This window comes from Rattus norvegicus, chromosome X (assembly GCF_036323735.1).
Source record: "Rattus norvegicus strain BN/NHsdMcwi chromosome X, GRCr8, whole genome shotgun sequence".
NCBI classification, from domain to species: domain Eukaryota; kingdom Metazoa; phylum Chordata; class Mammalia; order Rodentia; family Muridae; genus Rattus; species Rattus norvegicus.
In genome coordinates, this window is record NC_086039.1 from 54,353,048 (window position 1) to 54,375,159 (window position 22,112).

Here is a 22,112-nt window from a genome sequence, read left to right on the forward strand (position 1 = left end):
GAACCTCACCAAGGAGAATTCTTGGTGTTAGATGAGAGCCACTGTAGGCTATCAATATCGTTGTGATTGAGCCTCCATTAGGCTGAAATTAGCCATGTTTGGCCCTGAAGGTGCTACGAATCTCTTGATCACAGATAAATTCATGATGTGCTACCAAAACCCACAGAGATCTATCCCTAGGTCTGATTTTATGACTGCACTAAAGCTGAACTTGCCCTTGAGCCTTGAATGGGTCAGCTCAAGTTATGTGTCACATGTAGGAACCATCAACTGGATCTGCATAATGTTCCATGAAGTCATGCTGGAGATCTCGACAGACTCAGACAGAAAGTCAATTGCTGGTCTACTTTCAAAAATGTGACTTTGGGAGCAAGTCGTGAAACACAAAAACAAACTCAGCAACCGCACTAAGTGGAAACATTAAAAAAGAAGGGTTTGGAAAGTAGCCTAATCAGAGTTAAGAAGAGGGATGAGGGGGAAGAGAGGAGAGAATGACAATCATTTAGAAACGGTTATTCTTTTCAGTTAGGGTAAACCAGAGAAATGACTTTAAAAGCCAATGTTTCCATTTCTGGCCCATTTGCAAAAAGAATGCCAAAAAAGGACATAGTGTATATCATATTTGAATTATACAATAAAATAAATCTATAAATGAACTCCTAAAATTTTGATAGATGCATTGAATTTACCATCAAAACATATCAAAGATATATAAGAATGTCCATGTAATATATTATCACAGTTTTGATCTTCGGTGATTGGAAAGACAAAATTTCTTCCATTTACTTTTTTCATTTTTTTGAGACAAGGCCTTGCTCTGTAACATAAATAGGTATGGAACTTGCTGTGTAGTCCAGACTGGCCTTGAAGTTAAGATCTTCAGTTTCAACCTTTCACGTAGGAAGATTCCATTTGTGAGGCCACATGGCTGGCACATTGGATTCACACTTTTCCAGGGAATGGGAATGCAAACTGAGTCCTCTTTGTGTTAAGTAAGTAGTATAACACTGAGCAATCCATGTTCTTTACACTCTTTGAAGTATGGCAATGATGAAAACGATGATGATGATGATGGTGGTGGTGGTGGTGGTGGTGGTGACATTGTTGTTGCTGCTGCTGCTGTTTTTGTTGCTGTTATTTGAGGCAGGGTCTCATTTTGAAGCCCCAGCTCACCTGGAACTTCATATGTAGATAAGTTTGGCCTTATTTTGTGACAATCTTCCTGTCTTTGCCTCTGGTGTGCTGGGATTCTCTACAGGCCTTTCCCTTTTTAGGCGGACTAGTTTCAAACTCTTGACAATTCTATGCCTCAGCCCCCTCATGTACTTGGATTAAAGACAAAAGCTACTATGCCCAGCTAACATTATAAACAATGGGAAATAATGCTTCTTAAAATCATAGATTATTAATAATTAATCTAGAAACAAGTTTTTAAAAAATCATGTGTGCATGTTGCTCTCATGTGGTTTACCAGATGTTTTACTACTGTAATGTGCAACCATAAACTGCTATTTTTTTTAAACAAGAGACAGTTTCACAGATAGGTTTCATTTTTCAAAAAAGAGGAAGAAACACCATTCTGTGGCCCAGTGTGGCTTTGTCAGTTACCTCCTGCCCATTTCCTGGGACTTCCCACTCCTTCTTTAGAACAAACCAGACTTAAGTGAAACAGCTCTTTTTCCATAGGATCAGTAATACAAAGAAGTGGGCAGCTCAGTGTCTTAGTGGCCTCGTCTGTGAGAGGCTTGAGAACGTTTTGCAAAGAGCCCTGACCAGCTAGTTCTTCTCTATTTGATCAGTCATTGTGTTGCTACAGGATTCAAGGAGCAGACTCTGGTGAAGGTAAGGGAGGCAATGGACCCTTTGATTCTCTTATTAACTATTCTCCTTCCTCTTCCTACACTTTCTTAGCCTTTTATCATTAGAATTCAAGCCTACTCTTATGTCATCAGAAAGCTTTCTGGCTCACTAAGTCACAGTGACTAGGAACTTGAACAATTGTTGAGTGAGGCTAGACAGTTAAGTAATAAAAATTAAGCTAAATACTTCCTTCTCTGACATCCTTATGTCATTCTTGGATAGTTCTAAAAACAGTGTTCTGGTTTATTTTATTGTTGCTGCTGCTGCTGCTTGCTTTTGAGTACTGGCTATTGAACTCTGAGCCTTGCACATACTAGGCAAATACTTTATCACTGAGTTACATTTAAATTCTTATTTTCTAAGAAACAGGCTCATTAACATTTGGCCAGATAGACTAGATAGGGCTTGAATTTTTTTAGCTTCCTGAATAGTTGGCACTATAAGTTTAAGGTCCAGCTTAAACTGTTCTTATTTATGTATTTATTGTATTTATTTTCTTTGATATAAGATCTCACTCTGTAGCCCAGGCTGAATTTGAACTAGTCGTGATTTGCCTCAGTCCTTTACTGCTAGGATTTCAGGCGAGACCTACCATGTTTGCTAAGTAACAGGATTTTAAGGTACATGTCTGCAGTGAAGCTTGAAGCTTTATGAGTAGCATAGTAGCAAGAGATTTTATTTGTAAAGTCTGCTATATGCATAATACATACCAAAAGTTTGATTCAGGTAGTCAGTTCCTCAAAATAAATCATAATTTTTGTTTGTTTATTTTGGAGGTAAGGTTTAATTATGTAACCCTGGCTGACCCAAAACTCACTATTTAGATCAGGCTAGCATTGAATTCATAGACTTCCTCCTACCTCCATCTCTAATGTGTTGAAATTAAAGATATGAGCAACGAGGCAGAATATAATCTTTTCTGCTTTAATTGGAAGTATTCAATTGATTTGATCAAACACATTTAAAATTACTTGAATTAATTAATTTTTAAAAGTTGGAAGCTCAAGGACAATTTTATTAGTGTTTAAAAGCAAAATCCCAGGGCTAGCAAGCTGGAAATCTCTGCAGCTGAGCAAAGGAGGAAGATGGACAGGGAATAGAAAGTCGTGCCATGGGATATACGCATGTTCAGAAGCATGCCTAGACCACAGGGAGAAAAGAAGGAAACGCTCCAGAAAAGCGAGCTGTGGCTCTGTGACTGCTTCTTTTTATTTTTTGAGATGGATTCTTCCTTTAATGCACGCTGGACTTCCTGCTTCAGTTTCCAAAGTGCTAGAATTATAGGCATGCACCAACAAGCCTGATTCTAGTAACAATTTACATGTGTGTCCCCCCTCCGTGTGTGTGTGTGTGTGTGTGTGTGTGTGTGTGTGTATGTGCGCGCGCGCGCGTGCGTGCGTGAGTGTGTGTATGTGCGCGCGCGCGCGTGCGTGCGTGAGTGTGTGTGTGTATGTTGACACAAAGTCTATTTATTTATGTAGCCTTGGATGGCCTAAATCATAAGATGTAGCCTAGGGTGTCTACAAATTTGCAGCAACCTTAAGCTTCAGCCTTGTCACTACTGACATAACAAGCCAGCACTACTGTTTTCAACCTTCAAATCCTTTACTATTATAATTTCGTTGGTTCTCTTTTGCTACTGCTCTTTGTTTAGATTCTGCATTTTAACAAGAAGACTTAACAACTTATGTAGAATATGCCAGGACACCATTGCCCTTGACTTCAGTTGTGCTGATGACTTAGAGAAGAGACAAAACATATTATGTTCCCATGCTGTTCTATGTGGCAGGAAATATTAAAAGTGAATATGGTTTATAGTGATACTGCTTTTCCAACTGTTATCTGGGTGATTTGAGGAAAGCCTTCTTTTTGGTGTTAAAGACAGGGAATACATGGGTGCATGGGATTTTTTTTTCTGTCGGTTTTGTTTTGTTTATTTTTTGTTTACCTCAAACATCCTTTCTTCTGTGCACATCTGTCTATGCTTGAATTTGGACCTGGGTTGGTTGGACTATTCATATTGATACTCTTGTATTTCTTGCGTAGGCCTGTCTGGAAAAATTGTTTCTGAGATTGAGAAGCTTTCTGTAGATATAAAGAGTATTGAAAACTGTGTAAACATCCATAGCATGGTGGAAACATTTTTTTCTTTGGTTTTATATCATGGAGTCTCATTTTGTAGAGACTGTCCTTGAAACCGCTCAGTGACTGAGACCCATCTGGAACACCTGTTATTCCTGCCTCTACCTTTCCAGTGCTGGGGTGAGAGGCATACACCACCACACTCACATGAACATCATCTTCAAAACCATCTATTATGACATGAATGTAGTACTCTTAACAGATTTGTAGTACTCTTCAGAACTACAACAACCCGTCAAGCTCACAGGCCTTTAATCCCAGCACTCAGGAGGCAGAAGCTGGTGGATCTCTGTGAATTCAAGGCCAGCTGGTTTACAGAGCAAGTTTCAGGACAGCCAGGGCTACACAGAGAAACCTCATTTCAAAAACCAAACTAAATAAAAAGACATATAAAGAAACAATTATCGCTTTCTGTTCCCTTGAGATAATACAGTGGGCATCCACATCTCCATCAAGTACCTTAATTTGTTGTATTATTTCGCCATGTTTAGTTCCCATTTCTGTCTCTCTCCTTTTTCTGACGTTTTTGAGAGTGTGTTGTTGGCTTCATTGCACATACCACCCATAAATTCTTGAGTGTATATTTTCTAAAAATAGAAGCAACCTTTTACATAAGGATAATATAATTATGACACTGAAAATATAACTATCAAGCCAAGAGTGGAGGCTCCTGCTTGTAATCCCAGAAAGTGGGAAGCTGAGGCCAGACAACTGTTGTGGGTTCAAGGACAGCTTCAGGTATGTAGTGAGTCTCAGGCTAACCCAGGTTACAGAGTGAGACCTTATATCAAAAAAGGGAAAGAAATGTAAATTTATAAACTAGAAAAATTGTTCCTTATTTTAAAAACCTCTTTTATATAAAAGAATATTTAAAGTATTTTTTAAAAGTGCTCATAAGGTTTGATTTTTCAAATGTAGGAGGTGGTAAGGAAGAATATAAAGAAACATCAAAATTAGGAAAGAATTTATTTACTAATACTTCTGTGCCAAAGTCCACCCATTCTGGAATGAGTAATTTCATAATCAGGTAAAGTTCTTAGATATAGTTATTATCTTTTAACATAACAATACTAGCAAAGCTGAAATCAAAATTATTTACTGATTTAGTCAAATTACTATAGAAGAAGAAGATTTTTGCTTTATTTTTTATTTTGACAGTTTTCCTATGTAGTACAGGCTGGCTTTGAACTTGTGATGGTCCTGAAGCCTATATATATATATATATATTCACATATCTTTGCACCTAGTATACAACCCTGCCTTAAAAAAACATGTGGCAGAAGAATAGTTAATCACAAATTTTGTTTTATAACAGGAATTGAAAAATGAATAAATCAGGGAAATTCAAATTTAGACTGAATTGAGAATCCATCTAACTCCTGTCTATCTATCTTTCTATCATCATCATCACCATCAAAAAAGGGCAGCAGATGCTGGTAAAAATACTGGGAAAAATGAGCTCTGGTGTGCTTCTGGTGGAATTGTGAACCTGTGAATTCTCTATGGAAATCGGTATAAAGGTACTTCAAATAACTGAAAATAGAAATCAAGTGTGTTGACTCATACTTGTAGTCCCAGAACTTAGGAGGCCAAGGCAGATGGATCACCACAAGTCGAAAACCCTGTCTTAAGCAAAACAACCAAAAGTAGAATATGTGACTCATCTGCACCATCCTTGGGTACATAATTGAAGTCCTCTAAGGCAGTGTACCACAGGGATACTTGCATATCCTTACTTCTTGTTTAATTAGTTACGATAGTCGAGAAATGGAACCCGCCTAGATGTCCATCAGCCAATATTTAGAAGAAAATGTAGCAGATATACACAATGGAATTTCATTCTGCTGTAAAGAAGAATGAAATCAGGGTGTTTGTAGTAACTTTTCTCATTTGTATAGGGCTGTGTGTGTGTGTGTGTGTGTGTGTGTGTGTGTGCACGTGCGTACATATTAAATCAAGAAAGAGGTCATGAGAAGGGAAGAAGAAACCTTAAGAGGGAAGTGGGAAGTGATAGGGGACAGATAGGGCAATGGGAGAGAAACAGGATCAACAACAGGCAAGCAGAAAGGATAGGAGAAGCCAGTAGGGGATGGGGATTAATAAGAACAAAGTATAATGGCATATATGTATGAACATGTGATAAAGAAACCAATTACTTTATACACTGACTTAAAAAAAAACTAATAATATGAGGCTGGGAAGATAGTTCAGTAGATAAAGAGTTTGCTATGCATTTGAATTTGGTTTTTCAGAATCTGCATAAAAATAGGAGATGGCGATGTGCCTTATAATCGCAGAGCAGGTGAGGCAGAGACCCTAGGGCTCTCTAGGCATCCAACCTAGCATAGATAGTAAACTGCAGGCCAGTGGGAGTCATTGTCCCACAAAACAAGGTGTCCAGTGCCTGAGAAAAAGCATGCAAGCTCCATCTTTACCCTCTGCAGGTATTCACCTTCACATATGCATGTACCTAATACAAAAGAAATACGGACGAGTAAGATGAACTAACTATTCAGGCTATAATCTAAAGTACATGGTTAAGCCATTGATTGTTTCTACCTCTAATGAACAGAGTTTATATTTTGTTTGTTTATTTGTTTGTTTTGCTTTGGAGATAGCCTGCTTCTATAGCTATTTCTGGCCTGGTACTTGCTACATAGACTAGACTGTCTTAGACTGGCCTAGAATCTGAAACAATGTTCCTTGCCTTACCTCTTCAGTTCTAGGTTTATAGATGTATGCCACCATGTCCAGAAAGAACAGATATTTTATTTAGTTTTTAGTTTTTTGAGCTTTTGGGACAGAGTGTCAAGAAATCAGGCTGGCCTTAAGCTCACTATATAGTATGGCATAGTACGGCTAAGGTTGGTTTTGAACTTTTGATCCTTCTGCCTCAGCTTCCCCAGGATTATAGGTGTGTGCTATCATTCCTGATAGTGCATGTCTCTTATCCTGACATTCGGGAGGTGTCGGCAGGAAGATCCGAAGTTCAAGACTGTTCTTGGCTGTGTAATGAGCTTCATTTCAGTCTGGGCTGTGCAGCGGGACCCTGCAGCCTCAACACCAACATTAAATTTAATAATAGCTGTATAAGTTTAATAATAGTTTAATAATAGCTGTGTAAGTTTCCTGCTCAAAATCTGGCCTGACAATAAACATTCATGGACACATATGCAATGTTGTACATAGTGACAAAATAAGAAAAAGTCAGCATACATTATCACAGAGGATTTACTACAATGAAAGACGTTTATAGATGTTGACATAGATGAAATTGTCACCACTGTCTAAAGGCTACCATTTCTTCTTGTTATTATTTTGAGATAAGTTCTTACAGCCCATGCTGGCCTCAAGATCACTATGGAATCAAGAATGGCTCTGATTCTATTATCTGTGACTATCGAGTGCTGGGATTACAGGTGTAATCCATGACACACAGCTGTGATACATTTATACTCACAGCCTTGATGGAAAGTGGGAGCCCTAGCCCAAGATCATTTATGAAATAGCACCCAACATTTTACTTTGATTTTTTTTCCTACCAGATTATACAAAACAATGTTGGGTGGTGGTTCCAGATCACTGCCTCCATTTGTGTTTAGCCACTAAGGTGTCCTTTGTACCCATCTCAGTCTAGTCTCCTCCAGTGTATTAGTTTGTCCTTACTGAAAGTATTCTCCAAGAGACAAGCTATGTTCTAGCTCACTACCATCCAAATGCCTCCCACACCAATTGGCAATCTCTTTTTGCTATTGCCATTGCTCCATTCTTACATGCAGTTTCAATTATTAATTTTACTGATTACGGTATTGGTTGGGTTTTTATTAACATCCCACATAATCCTGGTGACTGTCTTGCAACAAGGAAGAGATTAATGTAGAATCCTTTCCTAATTGAGGAAGAGAGAGTCTCTGAAGTGTTAAATATTTAAGATGAGAGCCAAAGATTATGGGAGATAGGCCAGGGATAAGTATAGAGCCTAAGCTCTCAGGATTGAAGAATAAAGTATCCCTTGATGGTCATTTGGATAGATGGAACTGGGATAGGCTCAGCACAGCTAGGATCTGCAGTACTTCAGTGAACAGGCAGAGATGGGGTTAAGCAGAGAGACCACATATCACAAGGGCCTGATATATCTAGATGTTTGGTTGATGTGTAAACAGTATACTGATAAAATTAAATTATCTGTGGGAGGTAGTTGGAAAATCAAGACTGATAAAATACTAGGTCGCAGCATTGAAATTAGTTAAAGAAAATGTTAATATTGTTATATTCAAAAATGGAGGATAAATTGTTTATCAAATGAGCATTGATATGCAAAATACAGACTTCACTGTGTCTTCTTCCTTTTACTTGGCAAATGCTGTTGTTATGAACTGAAGTAAGGGATGATGCCATTTTCTTGGAAGAACAATATTGCTTGGTATCATAACTGTGTGATATTAACTGCTTTCAACTATACCGCAGAACAACATATTCTAAATATAGGCTTTGGAGTTTATAAAGTTGAGATTCAACCTTGCTTTCAGTAGACAGTGACTGAATGACTTTAGGAAAGGCAGTTTTTCTCTCATATACTTTTTATTAACATATACTGTATTAATAAAATAGTCTGTATAGTCCATATGATAATACAACTTATTTTGGTGTTGTCATCGATGCATACTATACATTTTGATGACCTCCTCCCATAACTTTCATAGATTGCCCTGCTACTCCTGCTGCTTCCTGTTCTTTCCCATAAAAGGACTTTTTAATAGTCATATCTATCACCTTGTCAGTTTTCTCATTTGACAGCTATGATAATAATTAATGTCAAATATTGTTGAAAGATTAGAAGTCAAATATAGAAAGCAACCAAAGCGGAGTTGCTATCATATTTGATCCAACTTACTCTATCTGCACTTTTCTTTTCCCCCTTTTTCCTGTTTTTCCTTTGTATCTTCCTCTTTTCTTTCCTTCCCCTTCCTTCCTTCCTTCTTTCCTTCCTTCCTTCCTTTCTTTCTTTTTTTGTTTTTAAGATCAGGTCTCTATATTTAGTCCACGCTGCTTCTAAACCAATGATCCTCAGCCTCAAATTCCCAATGCACAGGATTAGTGTATGCCCCACAAAGTACTTCTGTGTCTGCCTTTGGTTTGTTTGTTGTTTTGTATTTTAAAGACAAGGTCTTACTCTGAAGTATAGCTTAGCCCAAATGAACCTTGAAGTAATCAATTCTTCAAGTGTTGGGAATATGCTACTACACCCAGTAGTTGATTAAGGTCAAGGTTCAGCAAACCACAGACCAGGACTATGTTTTTATAAATAAAGTCTAATTGGAACACAGCCATAACAGTTTGCTTGCATGTTGTCTGTGTCTACTTTTCTTCTATGACAGCAGAGTTGCAACAGACTCTGTATGACCTGTAATACTTTAAATATTTACTATCTTAACAGGCATTTTTTAGATGTCTCCTTTACAAAGTCCTTTCTCTTTAGTTCTTTTCACTTTGTTTTTCTTTCATAGTTTGGTTCTCATTATGTAGCCCTAGCTTGCTTAGAATTTGTAGATAAATCTGACCTTAAACTTTTGATCCTCCTGCCTCTGGTTCCCTAGTGTTGGGATTAGACATGTGCTATCACTAGGTTTTCTCTTTGATCCTGTGTTTGTGCTGATAGAGTATAAGTCAAATGTATGACTAAATACAGAAGTTATAACAAGAGTTTTATGCTATACGTACACAGACACACACAGAGATCTAGGAGGACAAATTTATATTGAAGTTTCTTCAGAAAACCAAGTAAATGATTGAAAAGTACTGCACTTTAGCCCATAGTTCTAGTTTATGAATTTGTACACCAGGCTAATTTCGGTATGCCACTGTCTGGTAATGATTAATGTAAGCTACATTTGCCTAGAACATCTAATCAGCAGATGTCCTTGAATGTCTTCTTTTCACACTTAACCAGTGATAGAATCTAAACACACACACACACACACACACACACACACACACAGAGAGAGAGAGAGAGAGAGAGAGAGAGAGAGAGAGAGAGAGCGAGAGCACGCATAAGCTTCTCAAGCTTCTGTAATATAAGAAGTAAAAATCAAACAAAGTATATGAACAACTTAATCCATTAGATTCAGTGGCTCAAATAAAATTAACTATGCCCATAAGATATAGTGATAGATGTTTTTACATTTGATAGGCAATAAAAATTATTATGAAAAATGCTAGAAACAAACTAAAACAGTCCCAGGAAATTTTCATTCTCTGTTTTGTGATTTTTAATTCTTTTTAGGATTCTGTAATACACAATACTGTGTTCATTCTAGTGGTCCATTAAATAGTGGTTACAAGATGAAGTAATCTTTTAAAAACTAAGTTATATCAGTCTACCTATCTATCTATCTATCTATCTATCTATCTATCTATCTATCTATCTATATATCATTTATTTGTGTGTGCATATAATGGCACTAATGTGGAGCTCGGAAGAAAACTTGCCAAAGTTGGTTCTTGCCTTGTACCAATCGGTCTTGGGGATCAAAGTGAGGTCATCAGGCTTGTCAGTAAATGCTTTTACCTAATGAACTGTCTTACCAGCTTTGCTTTACAACTCCTTTTTGGTCAGGGTCTTGCTATATAACTCAAGTTGGCCTTAAACTCACAGCTATGTTCCTGTGTCAGTTTTCAAAGTGCTGGTATTATAGACTGGGGCTGTAAAGTGCAGCTCAATTCTATTATCTTTGTATATTTGTTTGTAATTTCTGTGCAGCGTTAGTCTGCACAGCTTCCGAACTCTTTCAGAAACCTCTGTGCTGTGCTCTATACTGCCCTCTGCTGCCAGTTCTCAGAAACATCAGATTCTTGGTAAATCAACTAGAACTCTTCCTAAATTCAGGCAATAGTCATGTTTCGGAACACTCTAAAGATAATGGAATACTCAATTTAAACACAAGCAGCCGAGTGTCTGAAAAGTTAAGTGGTGTGATTGTAAATTCTGTTTTATAACAGAGAGTGTCTGAGTGCCTGGTGACTTTGGATGCATTGTTCCAAAGCTGCTCAATTTTAATACCTGAAACTAAAACGGGATCTCTTCAGTACTCCCGAAACTCCTGCTGTCTTTACAAAGGTCTGTGACAAGGCAATGTGGTGTGCATCATGGGGCATTATTACAGATACCAGAAAGTTTCAGAGGCTCCCACCTTCCTATTCTTGGAAGCTGATTTTATTGACTTTAAGCAGTAACTTAACTCTCTGGTGGAATCAGTCTTCCTCCTTCTGTCTCTCCCTCTGTCATTTCAGACATGGTCTGTCAGTGGAGTCCTGGCTGGCCTGGGTCATAGCATAGAGATAAAGCTGTCCTCCTCCTGTGTTTGGCTCTCAAGTGCTAGTCTTCTGGATATACTTCATCATACTGGCATTCCCTAGACATGGATATTTGTACTCAGATATCCCATTTCTTGTAGGCTTAAGATGAACAAGGCTAAACATGCCCCCAGCCCCATTTCAGAGAGCACTAGTGCCATATCCCAAAATATCCAGACTCAAAGGTGCTGCTTATGTTACTGAGGCTGGTTTCTACTACATTAACCTAAGCAAGCATCAAATTCACAGCAATATCCTTGCCCCAACCTTCCCCCTGATAGAGTTATAGGACTCAGCCACCAAATCTGGCTCCAAAGTTATTTCAGGCTTCTTTTTTCTTCTTCATTTCCACATTTGAGAGGCTTTGTTGATTGGTGCTTGTTTTGGTTTTAAGGCAGGCAGTATCATGTAACTCAGTCTGGCTTCATATTTGCTACGTAACCAAAATCAACCTTGAGTTCTTGATCTTCCTGCCTTTACATTCCAAGTGCTAGGAATATGGAAATGCTCCACCATGCTTAGTTCTTGGTCCCTCCTCTTTATTCCTTCCCTTGCCTGTCGCCATGCTCTCAGCTCCTGTGTTAGGTGTAGAATGGATCCAGCAGACTCCGAGCTTGCAGTCTTAGTGACAACCTGTCAATCGCACTGAAGTTCATTTATCTAGAGCTTTACTGCTAGACTTCACCACACTCTGAATGTTTTTCCTTGAATGTCAGTTTGGGAATTCTTGATCTTAAATGCTTGGGACCAGAGGACATTTGTTAAAGATTTTGAAATACTTATGTATATATAATTATATCTTTTGGGAAATGCAAGTTTTATGCATCTTTTCATACATACGCACTGACACCGAAAGACAACTTTATACAATATTTTTATGCTCCTGAACTTAGACTGTGACATGTGATTAATTGTCCATTTTTGGTGTCATATTGGTAGTAAAGAGCATTAAAACACTGGAGCATTTTTGATTTAGGACTTTTGACTAGAAGTACTCAACATTACCTGAAGTTAACTGTAAGATTTTCAAACTAGTCTCTTTCAATGGATTTCTCTGCCGACATTATTCACTCTTCCCTCCCAGGGGATAAATCCATCCCTTAGACACTAGGACAAATTTTCACTTTACTAATCTGCATTTGGCTTCATCCAGAAGAATGACAGGTGGGGGTTGTTGTTGTTGTCGTCATCATAGTTGTTTTTGATAACCTTAGCCTGTAGCAGAGGCTGGTTTTAATTTCTGTGATTTTCCTCTTTGAGCCTCCCAAGTGCTGGGATTGTATCCTGCTCAGTTAGACTGGTGGAGACAAATAGCAGACTTCTAGAGCTTTCTTCCCTCTTGTGAAGGCATGGAGATCATCAGTGCCTTTCATAAATATTTCCACACCTTGAGAGAAGCCCTCCCTCTCCTCAGATTGATGAATCTGAAGAGTGGGATGATAAACGATGGGAGATTGGGAATCTATCTGAATTGCAACAGGGAAAAGAAAGGCAGATTCTTCAAGAAAGGCTCTCAAGTCATGTGAGACTGAAAAATACCATATCATAGACTGGAGTCGGTCACTGCCAAACATGAGAGTGGCAAGAGAGATTTATTCACATGTGTTGCTAGTCCTTCCTGTCTAAGGTGCCTCTGACCTGCCCACTGCATTGTTAAGTGAGTCACTTTTCTTTTTATGTTAGGCGAAACATTATCTTCCTATTCACAGAACTGAGTAACATCTAGTATTATTCAAAGTTATAACACTACAAGTGGTTAAATGTCACTTTTTGACAGCCTCTCTTTTCTTCATCACGATCCAGCTGTACAGGAATTATCCCCTTCTTCTTAGTCACTCTAAAATACTTTTTCTGTAGTTTTAAAATCATTTTTTAGTTTTGTAGAAATTGGATTAAATCCAGGACTTTGCAATTGCTAGGCAAGTAAGTATTAGGACAGAGTTAGTTCCTCAGTCCTACTTTTAAAAAATAAGTTTACTTATTTGTATTTTATGTATATGTGTCAGTGCCTGCATATGTGTGTATACATATGTATATGTGTGTGTGTGTGTGTGTGTGTGTGTGTGTGTGTGTGTGTAACACATGTGTATCTAGTATCTGAGGGTGGGATGCAGGAAAAGTGGTTGGACACTCTGATTGGCATACAAATATATGTGTTTCATTAGGAGATATATATATATATATATATATATATATATATATATATATATATATGCCAAGCTATTCTTTGTTTTTATGCACCCTCCCACTGTGATCCCACCCCAACCCCTGCTTCGCTTCTTGGTTATCTCCTTCCTTTCTCAAACATATAGTTCATTACCATCTTGGTTCCCCCTTCTGCCTTTAGTCATTTCTCACCTCTCTACTTCCATGTTCTCCCCCCTCCGCTGTGTGTGTGTGTGTGTGTGTGTGTGTGTGTGTGTCTGTGTGATTTAAATCCAGATTCTATATAAGAAGAATGACTCCTCTTTCTGAATCTACTTTTTTCATATAATGCTCTTTGCTTTCACTCATTTCCTGTATCAAGATGTCATTCTTTATAACTGAGTAAAATTCTTTTACACACACACACACACACACACACACACACACACACGCACCATTTTCTGGATCCATTTATTTGTTAGTAAATATTCATGCACCTGACTCCATTTCTCGGCTATTGTGAACAGTGCAGTATAAATATGAATTTGCAAATCTCTATATGGGACATAGGGATCTTCTGGTGTATATCCAGGAGTGTTGTACTTGTGTCTTATGGTAATTCCATTTTAGTTTTTATATGAACCTCTATTGAGTAGCTGTTCCAGTTCTGATTCTGCATTAGTACTTGTATTGTTGCTGTGCCAAAATGTCTTGACAAAAGCAACTCAAGGGAGAATGGATGTATTCTGGTTCCCAGTTCAAGGTTTTAGTGCATCATGGTGGGGAAGTCTTAGCAACAGGAGCAAGAGAGAAGCAGGAGGCAGCTGGTCTCATTTTGTCTGCAGTCAGGATACAGAGCATGATGGATATTTAGGGCCCAGCTTGTTCTTTCCGTTTGGATTTACTCCAACATCCCAGACCATGGATTGATGACACCACAGTTAAAGTGGGTCTTCCTACGCCTCTTAACCTAATCTAGATAACCCTCCAACAGCTCTTCCCAGAAGCTAACTTAATTCAGACAAATATGCTCAGAACTTTGTCCTTTAACTAATTCAAGATCCTGCAAATTGACAATCAGTATTAACCTTCAAAAATACACAGCAGCAGTGTCAAAGGCTTCTTCATTACCCATATTTTGACAGTGTTTGTTGTTTGAAATATTGATGATAGGTATTCTGGCTAGGGTGTCATAGAATTTCAAAACGGTTTGAATTTGCATTTCCCCAATGGCTAAAGGTGTTGTTCTTCTTTTGGTAACTGTTCTTTTCACTGGTACATTTCACTGCTTGTTTGTTCACTTGTTTTTCAAGACAGGTCTCCTCCATGACGCCTTGTCTGTCCTGAAACTTGCTCTATAGAACAGGCTGGTCTTGAACTTATAGAGATCTGCCTGCCTCTGCCTGCGGAGTGCTGGGATGAAAGGCATGTGCCAGCACTGCCATACCACTTGCACATTTATTGATTGGATTATTTGTTGGTCTTGGTTTTGCTTCCTTTTGAATCCGTTAGGTATGTTGGATATTAATTCCTTGTAGGGGATTGCTGGCACCAATAGAAACACACACACACACACACACACACACACACACACACACACAGGCCTATTCTCCTCTCTTACTTGGAAACTTTGCTGCTTTATCTCAAATTTGGGTTCATAGTTTCCTAATACATAGGACGTACTCTTTGTCAGTCAAAGTTCTTTCAATCACTTCACAATGTTGCAGATGATGAAGGCTAGGGATTTTTCAAAGGGACCAGATTGAGATTTTTACCCTGTATTTTCAGGTCTTTGTCACCATCAAAGAAAGAATTCAGAGATAGGATAAGATAAGGAATTGAAAACAAATGTGCTTAAGGGGTGAATGCAGGCTTCTCAGGTTGGGGGAATCAGTGGAATTTTTATTAATTTATTTTTGTCTTTGAGTCATGATCTCTTTCTGTAACCCAGGTTATCCTGGAACTAACCATGGATGCTAGGGATCTAGACTCAGGTCCTTGTGAAGTCGGTCAAACTAATTCATCCCCCAGCCCGTGGAGGTATCAGTATCTATAGCAACGATAAAATATATTGATAACATAATGAGAATGATAGAGCAACAGTTAGTTACTGGTCATCTTGGTAGATTATGCTTATCTAAACTGTGTTTTAAGGTAAACATGTTTTATTCCCTTTTGTTGTCACTGTTGGAGCAGTGGCATGATGTTCTGTTGTATTAAAGGTCTACAGTTGCATCAGCCTTTAGCAACTGAGCACTTTGTCTCTCTTATTCTTTTGTTTATCAGGTTTACCTCAGTGGCTCCCTCCTCCCATGGCTTACCTCTGAGTTCCAGGATGCTCACATGCAGAACTAGAGGATCAGTTAGGAATGGCTTATGTAGAGAATATCTTTGATTTCACCAGGTCATCACATGCATGCATGTCCTTGGCAACTTCTTCATGTAGCCCCTGGTTAGTGCTTTTTGTAGTTTTGTCTGCAATCTTTCTGTCCCAAATGCAGGCATCCTTCAGGTATACAGGCTTTCAATATCTTTTTAGTTTATAACAATACTTGATAAAGCAGCTCAGGACTGTCTATTTAGACATGAGCCATGTGCCTGTCTGATTTGTATCTTGCTAGGCATGAGAAAATTCCGAGAGTTCCTGTTTCCTCACTTTCTCCATGGGAGTTAGGATAGGGAGAGCAAAGGAAGTCCTGAGTGAGGGAATTCCTGCTGAGTGAATATGTATTGTTGACATGGGTACAGCCACTCAAAGACCCTAACCTTAGGTCCAGAAGAAAATGGCAAAGCCTTCTTTGGGTGTCCAGGTGTGGGTGTTGGCAATATGTGATGAAAATGTCTACCACGGCTTTCTTCCTTCAGATATTTATAGCTTGAAGGATATTCCCTTATAGAGACTGCTCCTACTGGGACTAGCTAAATCTGTCTCCTTGGTTCAGTTATATGACATAAATACTGCCTTCTTCTTTATCTGTACAGAATCACCCACCCTCCCTGTCCAGCTATATGCAATAACACCAAATCTTTGTTCAAATCTATGTAATTGTCCTAATTAGGATTTCTATTGTTGTGACAAAACACCATGACTGAAAAGCAAGTTGGGAAGGATAGGGTTTAGTCAGCTTACGTGTCTACATTGCCATTCATCACCAAAAGAAAGTCAGGATGGGAAGTCAAACAAGGCAGGATCCCGGAAGAAGGAGCTAATATAGAGACCATGGAGAAATGCTACTTACTGGCTTGCTCCTCATGGCTTGCTCTCCCTACCTTCTTATAGAACCCAGGACCACCAGCCCAGGGATGGCACTACCCACAATGGGCTGGGCCCTTCCTCATCAATAACGAATTAAGACAATTCCTTACCACAAGTCTTATGGAGACATTTACTCAATTGAGATTCTGTCTACTCTGCCAACTCTAACCTGTATGTCAAGATGACACAAGACCAGCCAGAAGAAGAATAAACACACCGAGCTCCTGGGGTGCTGTGGTTTCTCTATTAGAGAGCCTGGTCCTCCTCACCCCAGTTTTTCTATTTGTGTTTCTCTGTGTGTTTATCTTTTCCTTATACACTCTAGTCAAGTCCATCCCTGGGGCCTTGCTGGACAGGGCAGTTGGTTACCGACTTCCACAAATATTATGCCCTAAGTTCTTAATGGTTCTGATTTTAGATTATGAAGTTCAAAAACACAAGTTATAGTATCTCAAAAATCATTTTTTTATTATCAGTAAACTCACCTCTATCTTTCCTTTTGATTTATATGAGGCGTGATTGAGGTTAGGCTCCAGATCCTTCTGCTTCAGCTTCCTAAGTGCCAGGATTATGGATATGCAGCACCATGCTTGGTTTTTAGTTTTTGTTGGCTTGTTTGTTTTAAGACAGGGCCTCACTGTCAACTCTTACTCTTATTTCTAGTGTTTTAGTCTCTTTCTATGTTGTCCAGGCCAGTCTCTACCAAGATTCTCTACAATTTATATAGAAATTCAAAAGTCAACAGTGAACTTTATTTATTTATTTATTTATTTTTATTTTTTATACTCGAGTTGTATGAGTTCTTCATTTTTTTATCTTTATTAACTTGAGTATTTCTTATTTACATTTTGATTGTTATTCCCCTTCCCGGTTTCCGGGCCAACATCCCCCAACCCCTCCCCCTTCCCTTCTCTATGGGTGTTCCCCTCCCCATCCTCCCCTCATTACCGCCCTCGCCCCAACAATCACGTTCATTGGGGGTTCAGTCTTAGCAGGACCAAGGGCTTCCCCTTCCAACAGTGAACTTTTGCCGTGATTCACAGTGATATTCTGAGCCTGTAAGTAGAATAACATGTTCCGACCTGGTGGGGCTAGTTTGGGGAAGCAGCTTCATCGCTATTAGATCATCTGTGGTCATCTTCGTTGCTTGGCGAGTTATCCTCTCATGTGTTTAAAGTTTGACTTTTCATCTGAATACTAGTTTTATTGAGGATAGAACTGCACTGTGACGGTAGTTCTTTAAGGTTGCCATCATAATTTCTTTTTTGTCTTCATACTTAAAATACAAGCATTATTATTCACAGATTAGTTGAGAACTTACCTTTGTATCTTTCTGTTGCATAATTACTTTGCCTACATTTGAGCAACTGGTGAATTTGATTAATATACTTTGGAAATAATTCCAAAAATACAGACACTTATAACATTATCTTTGTACATTTTTTTTTAAAGGAACATTTTAGTTACTTGGAAAACCTCATGAGTATAAAAGATGGGCTGGAACTGAAAAAACATAATGTTATGTGCCTTTAAAAATGATATTTGTTTGACTTTTCATTTTCAGTGTCAAATTGATAGGTCTGTTTCAGTAGCCCAGCCCTTGAGATCAAAGACAACCAGTTCTCCTCACTGTTGCCCGTTGCTCAAATTCCAGGAATGCCAGTGTGTTCCTTTTTTTAGAAAATGCAGCTGCTGGTTTCTGGCTTGTTCTCCCCACCCCAGACTTCAATGACAACTGCTAAAGACGTGGAAGGGGGAGGGAAGGTGTGGAAAGGCTTACTGTCAGGAAGGAATTATAATAACTAGGGGAGAGGTAAACTTGTCAGTTGAGTGCAGACATTTTTAGAATATATTCTGTGATGTGAGAGGAATACAAAGAAAAATCCATCATAGCCTGAAAAGGTAGGGGGAAACATTGGTCTTTCATAAATCATCACTCATAAATTAGTTTCAGAATTCTTGGCAATTGTTTCATCAATGTACCAAACACTTTTAGAATCCCTCCTATATCCTGGCTGCTATCTAGGCCCCGGGAAAGACATTTTTAAAATTGAGCAGCATTATGGCGGTTCTTGTTTCAGTAGAATTTGCCACATATTTCTTCAATCTTTTTTCTTATAACACAGTAGCCACGTAGCTCTCCAGATAGCAATATCTTCAGGTTTTTTTCGGGGCACAACATAATTCTTTTGTCTAATTCCCAAAGCCCTTTGTAATCAAATTCTATGCTATTAGACCAGTCCCATTTCTTCTTCTCACCTTTTTATTTTGTAGTGAATGGATCATGCCACAATGTCTCCTTATAATTTTATGTTGGCGGCCCCAACTTTTGTTTACCCTTTATGCTTGAGCTACAGTGCCACATGCCTTACTTAAGCCACATCTTGTGAGTCTTCTTTTTATGCCCTTGGCTATGTTAGGGTCCTTTTCTTTATGGTACCTTTGTGTCTACCAATGTTATAATTTGTAGTATTATAATATTGAGATTACTTTTATCCAGCTTATTTTCTTCCATAAGAGAAGGATGAGTTATAGCCTTTAATATTTGTATCTCCAGCATATACAATAGGCATGGTACATAGTGAGTGATGGTCTGGTGAGTGACTGAATTTATCATCTTTTCATTTTTTCCATTGCAACTCCAAATTAATTTTTCTCTAACCTTTTTTTTTCTCCCACTATTTCTCATGAATTCTCTTTTCAGAATGCTGTCAGAAGGATATCTCAGTGGACTTACCTACTGGAATGACATTCATTGGAATTGTGCATCTTATAATGAACCGGTGGCTGGGGACCAGGGTGAGGAGACAAGTTCCGTTGCTGCTCTTTCATATTCCTCTGTGGATGAAACACAAGTTCAAAGTGTTTATGTGAGCTGCAAATCCTCTGGGAAGTTTATTTCATCAGTGCATGCAAGAGCGAGTCAGCACAGCAGAAGCCAGAGCAGAACAGTGCTGCAGGCAAACTCCAACCCGGTATTTGAAAGTCCGACCTTAGCCGCAGTTGGCATATGCAGAGATGTGATCAGGGAAACCTACCTGGTTCCACCTTCTTGTAAAAGTATTTGCAAAAATTACAATGACTTACATATTGCAGGGGGGCAGGTGATGGCCATTAACTCAGTAATGGCAGATTTTCCCTCTGAGAGCAGCTTTGAAGATGGTCCTTTGCTAAAGTCATCTGAGATTTCTTTGTCCATGGAGGATTCCATTTCCACTCAGTTCACTGAACTTCCCCTCAAACCTATCCAGCGGTACTCATCCTACTGGAGGATAACCAGCATCAAAGAGAAAAACAGCCTGCAAATGCAGAAGCCTATTTCAAATGCAGTGCTCAACGAGTACCTGGAACAGAAGGTGGTGGAGTTATATAAGCAATACATTATGGACACTGTGTTTCACGACAGTTCTCCTACCCAGATTCTGGCATCAGAATTCATCATGACAAATGTAGATCAAATTAGTCTTCAAGTGTCTAAAGAGAAGAACCTGGACACTTCGAAAGTCAAGGACATAGTTATTAGCCATCTATTGCAGTTGGTATCATCTGAGATCAGCACCCCCAGTCTCCATATTTCTCAGTATAGCGATATAACTCCATAGAGAAGATTCCTGTCAATTCCCCTCATTCCTATCAATCCCAAGGGAATGTTGTATTCATTTGATCAGAGGATGTGATGGAGGGAATTATGGAAGGGAATTAATGACTAGTAAAGGGGAGTTTGAGAAATCTCACACTGAAGGGATACAGGCAGAGGGACCACAAGAATGGTTTCAAGGGTAAGTTTATATAGAATCAAAGCAAAAATAAAAATGATCACAGAGAGAAAGAAGATATTGTGACTTAAATTTAGGAGTACTGGAATTGGAAGATATACCAAACCAGGAACAAAAGGAAACACTATGGCAAACTAGAAAGTCAACTGATTTGAGAATTGGGAATTAAACACCTGTTTCCTATTTATATACATTTTGCCTAGGTTGTTTCTTCTGGAGAGAAATGGACCACAAGAAGGTTGTAAATTCCAGTGGACTGACATTTTTCCAAGTATAAGCTTGTATCTTTTCCCTCTATGCTGTATCAGTAAGTCATTTAGGTATACTCTTTGTAAATATTAAATGAATAACAAACAAATCTCAATTGTTTCAACATTTTTTTGCAACAAGGTTCAATTAGCTCAGGCTGGTTTTTCAATCCTTAAATAACCTATTATCTTGAATTCTTTATCCTTCTGTTGGTATCTCACAAATGCTGCTATTATAGGCATGTAGCCATCAAATCTGGATGTGTTTTTATTTTAAATGAAAAGGTATGGCCACGAGACAGTGGCTTAATCTCCTAATTCTAATATTTAGTGAGAGAGTTAGCATTTTTCCAACAAAAAGCACTATGGACATTGAAGCATTTTGTTTTATTTTGCTGAGTGTGATTCTCATGGTGCTGTGATATTCAAAAGGAATTATGAATTCAGTCACTCCATTTTCCTTTTTCACGTGTTCTTCTGATCTGAAGCCAGAAAAAGGTCTTCTGTACGCCCCATATAAGACCAAGGAGTCCATAATTTCAATTTCTGTATGTTTGTTTACTAAAACAGTAGCTTTACATGTGCATTACTGTCTTAATCTTTTATTCAGCTCAGGACTTGGAAAAGTATGACCCATTGGTCAAATCTAACTTCACGATAGCTTTGGACCCTTGTGAGCTAAAGACAGGTTTTCTTTTTCCCTTCTTTTCCTTTCTCTTTTTCTTTTTTGCTTTTCCTTTTCTCCTTTTCTTTTTCTTGAGGGAGGGTCTCTTTATTATGTGACTCCAGCTCTTCTGGAACTCCCTATGTAGACCAGGCTTTTGTCTAACACACAGAGATCTGTCTGCCTGTGCCTCCCACATGCTAGGAAGATTAAGGACATGTACTACCATATACTTGGCATGTTTTATTATTTTTAATTTTAATATGGGTTTTTGTTTGTTTATATATATTTATATACATAATACATATATTTATATGGAACATTTCTAATCTTTCATATATATACATATATATGTGAAATATATATAACAGATTTTCTTATCTTTATTAACTTGAGTATTTCTTATTTACATTTCGAATGTTATTCCCTTTCCCAGTTTCCAGGCCAACATCCCCCTAATCCCTCCCCCTCCCCTTCTATATGGGTGTTTCCCTCCCAACCCTCCCCCCATTGCCGCCCTCCCCCCCATAGTCTAGTTCACTGGGGGTTCAGTCTTAGCAGGACCCAGGGCTTCCCCTTCCACTGGTGCTCTTACTAGGCTATTCATTGCTACCTATGAGGTCAGAGTCCAGGGTCAGTCCATGTATAGTCTTTAGGTACTGGCTTAG

The 22,112-nt window shown here is 38.6% G+C and overlaps 1 protein-coding gene across 1 annotated transcript; it reads left to right on the plus strand.

The window, feature by feature from the left end:
- The first annotated feature begins 1,707 nt into the window (after positions 1-1,707).
- Positions 1,708-20,883, plus strand: Tasl (TLR adaptor interacting with endolysosomal SLC15A4). The gene is made up of 2 exons (NM_001109318.1): positions 1,708-1,842; positions 19,461-20,883. Exon 2 carries the CDS (start codon positions 19,462-19,464, stop codon positions 20,356-20,358), a length of 897 nt encoding a protein of 298 aa, NP_001102788.1. The 5' UTR covers positions 1,708-1,842; position 19,461; the 3' UTR covers positions 20,359-20,883.
- Positions 20,884-22,112: the final 1,229 nt, after the last annotated feature.

Coding starts and splice junctions, on each gene's coding strand:
- Tasl (NM_001109318.1), top strand. CDS start 19,462: ATGCTGTCAGAAGGATATCTCAGTGGACTTACCTACTGGAATGACATT.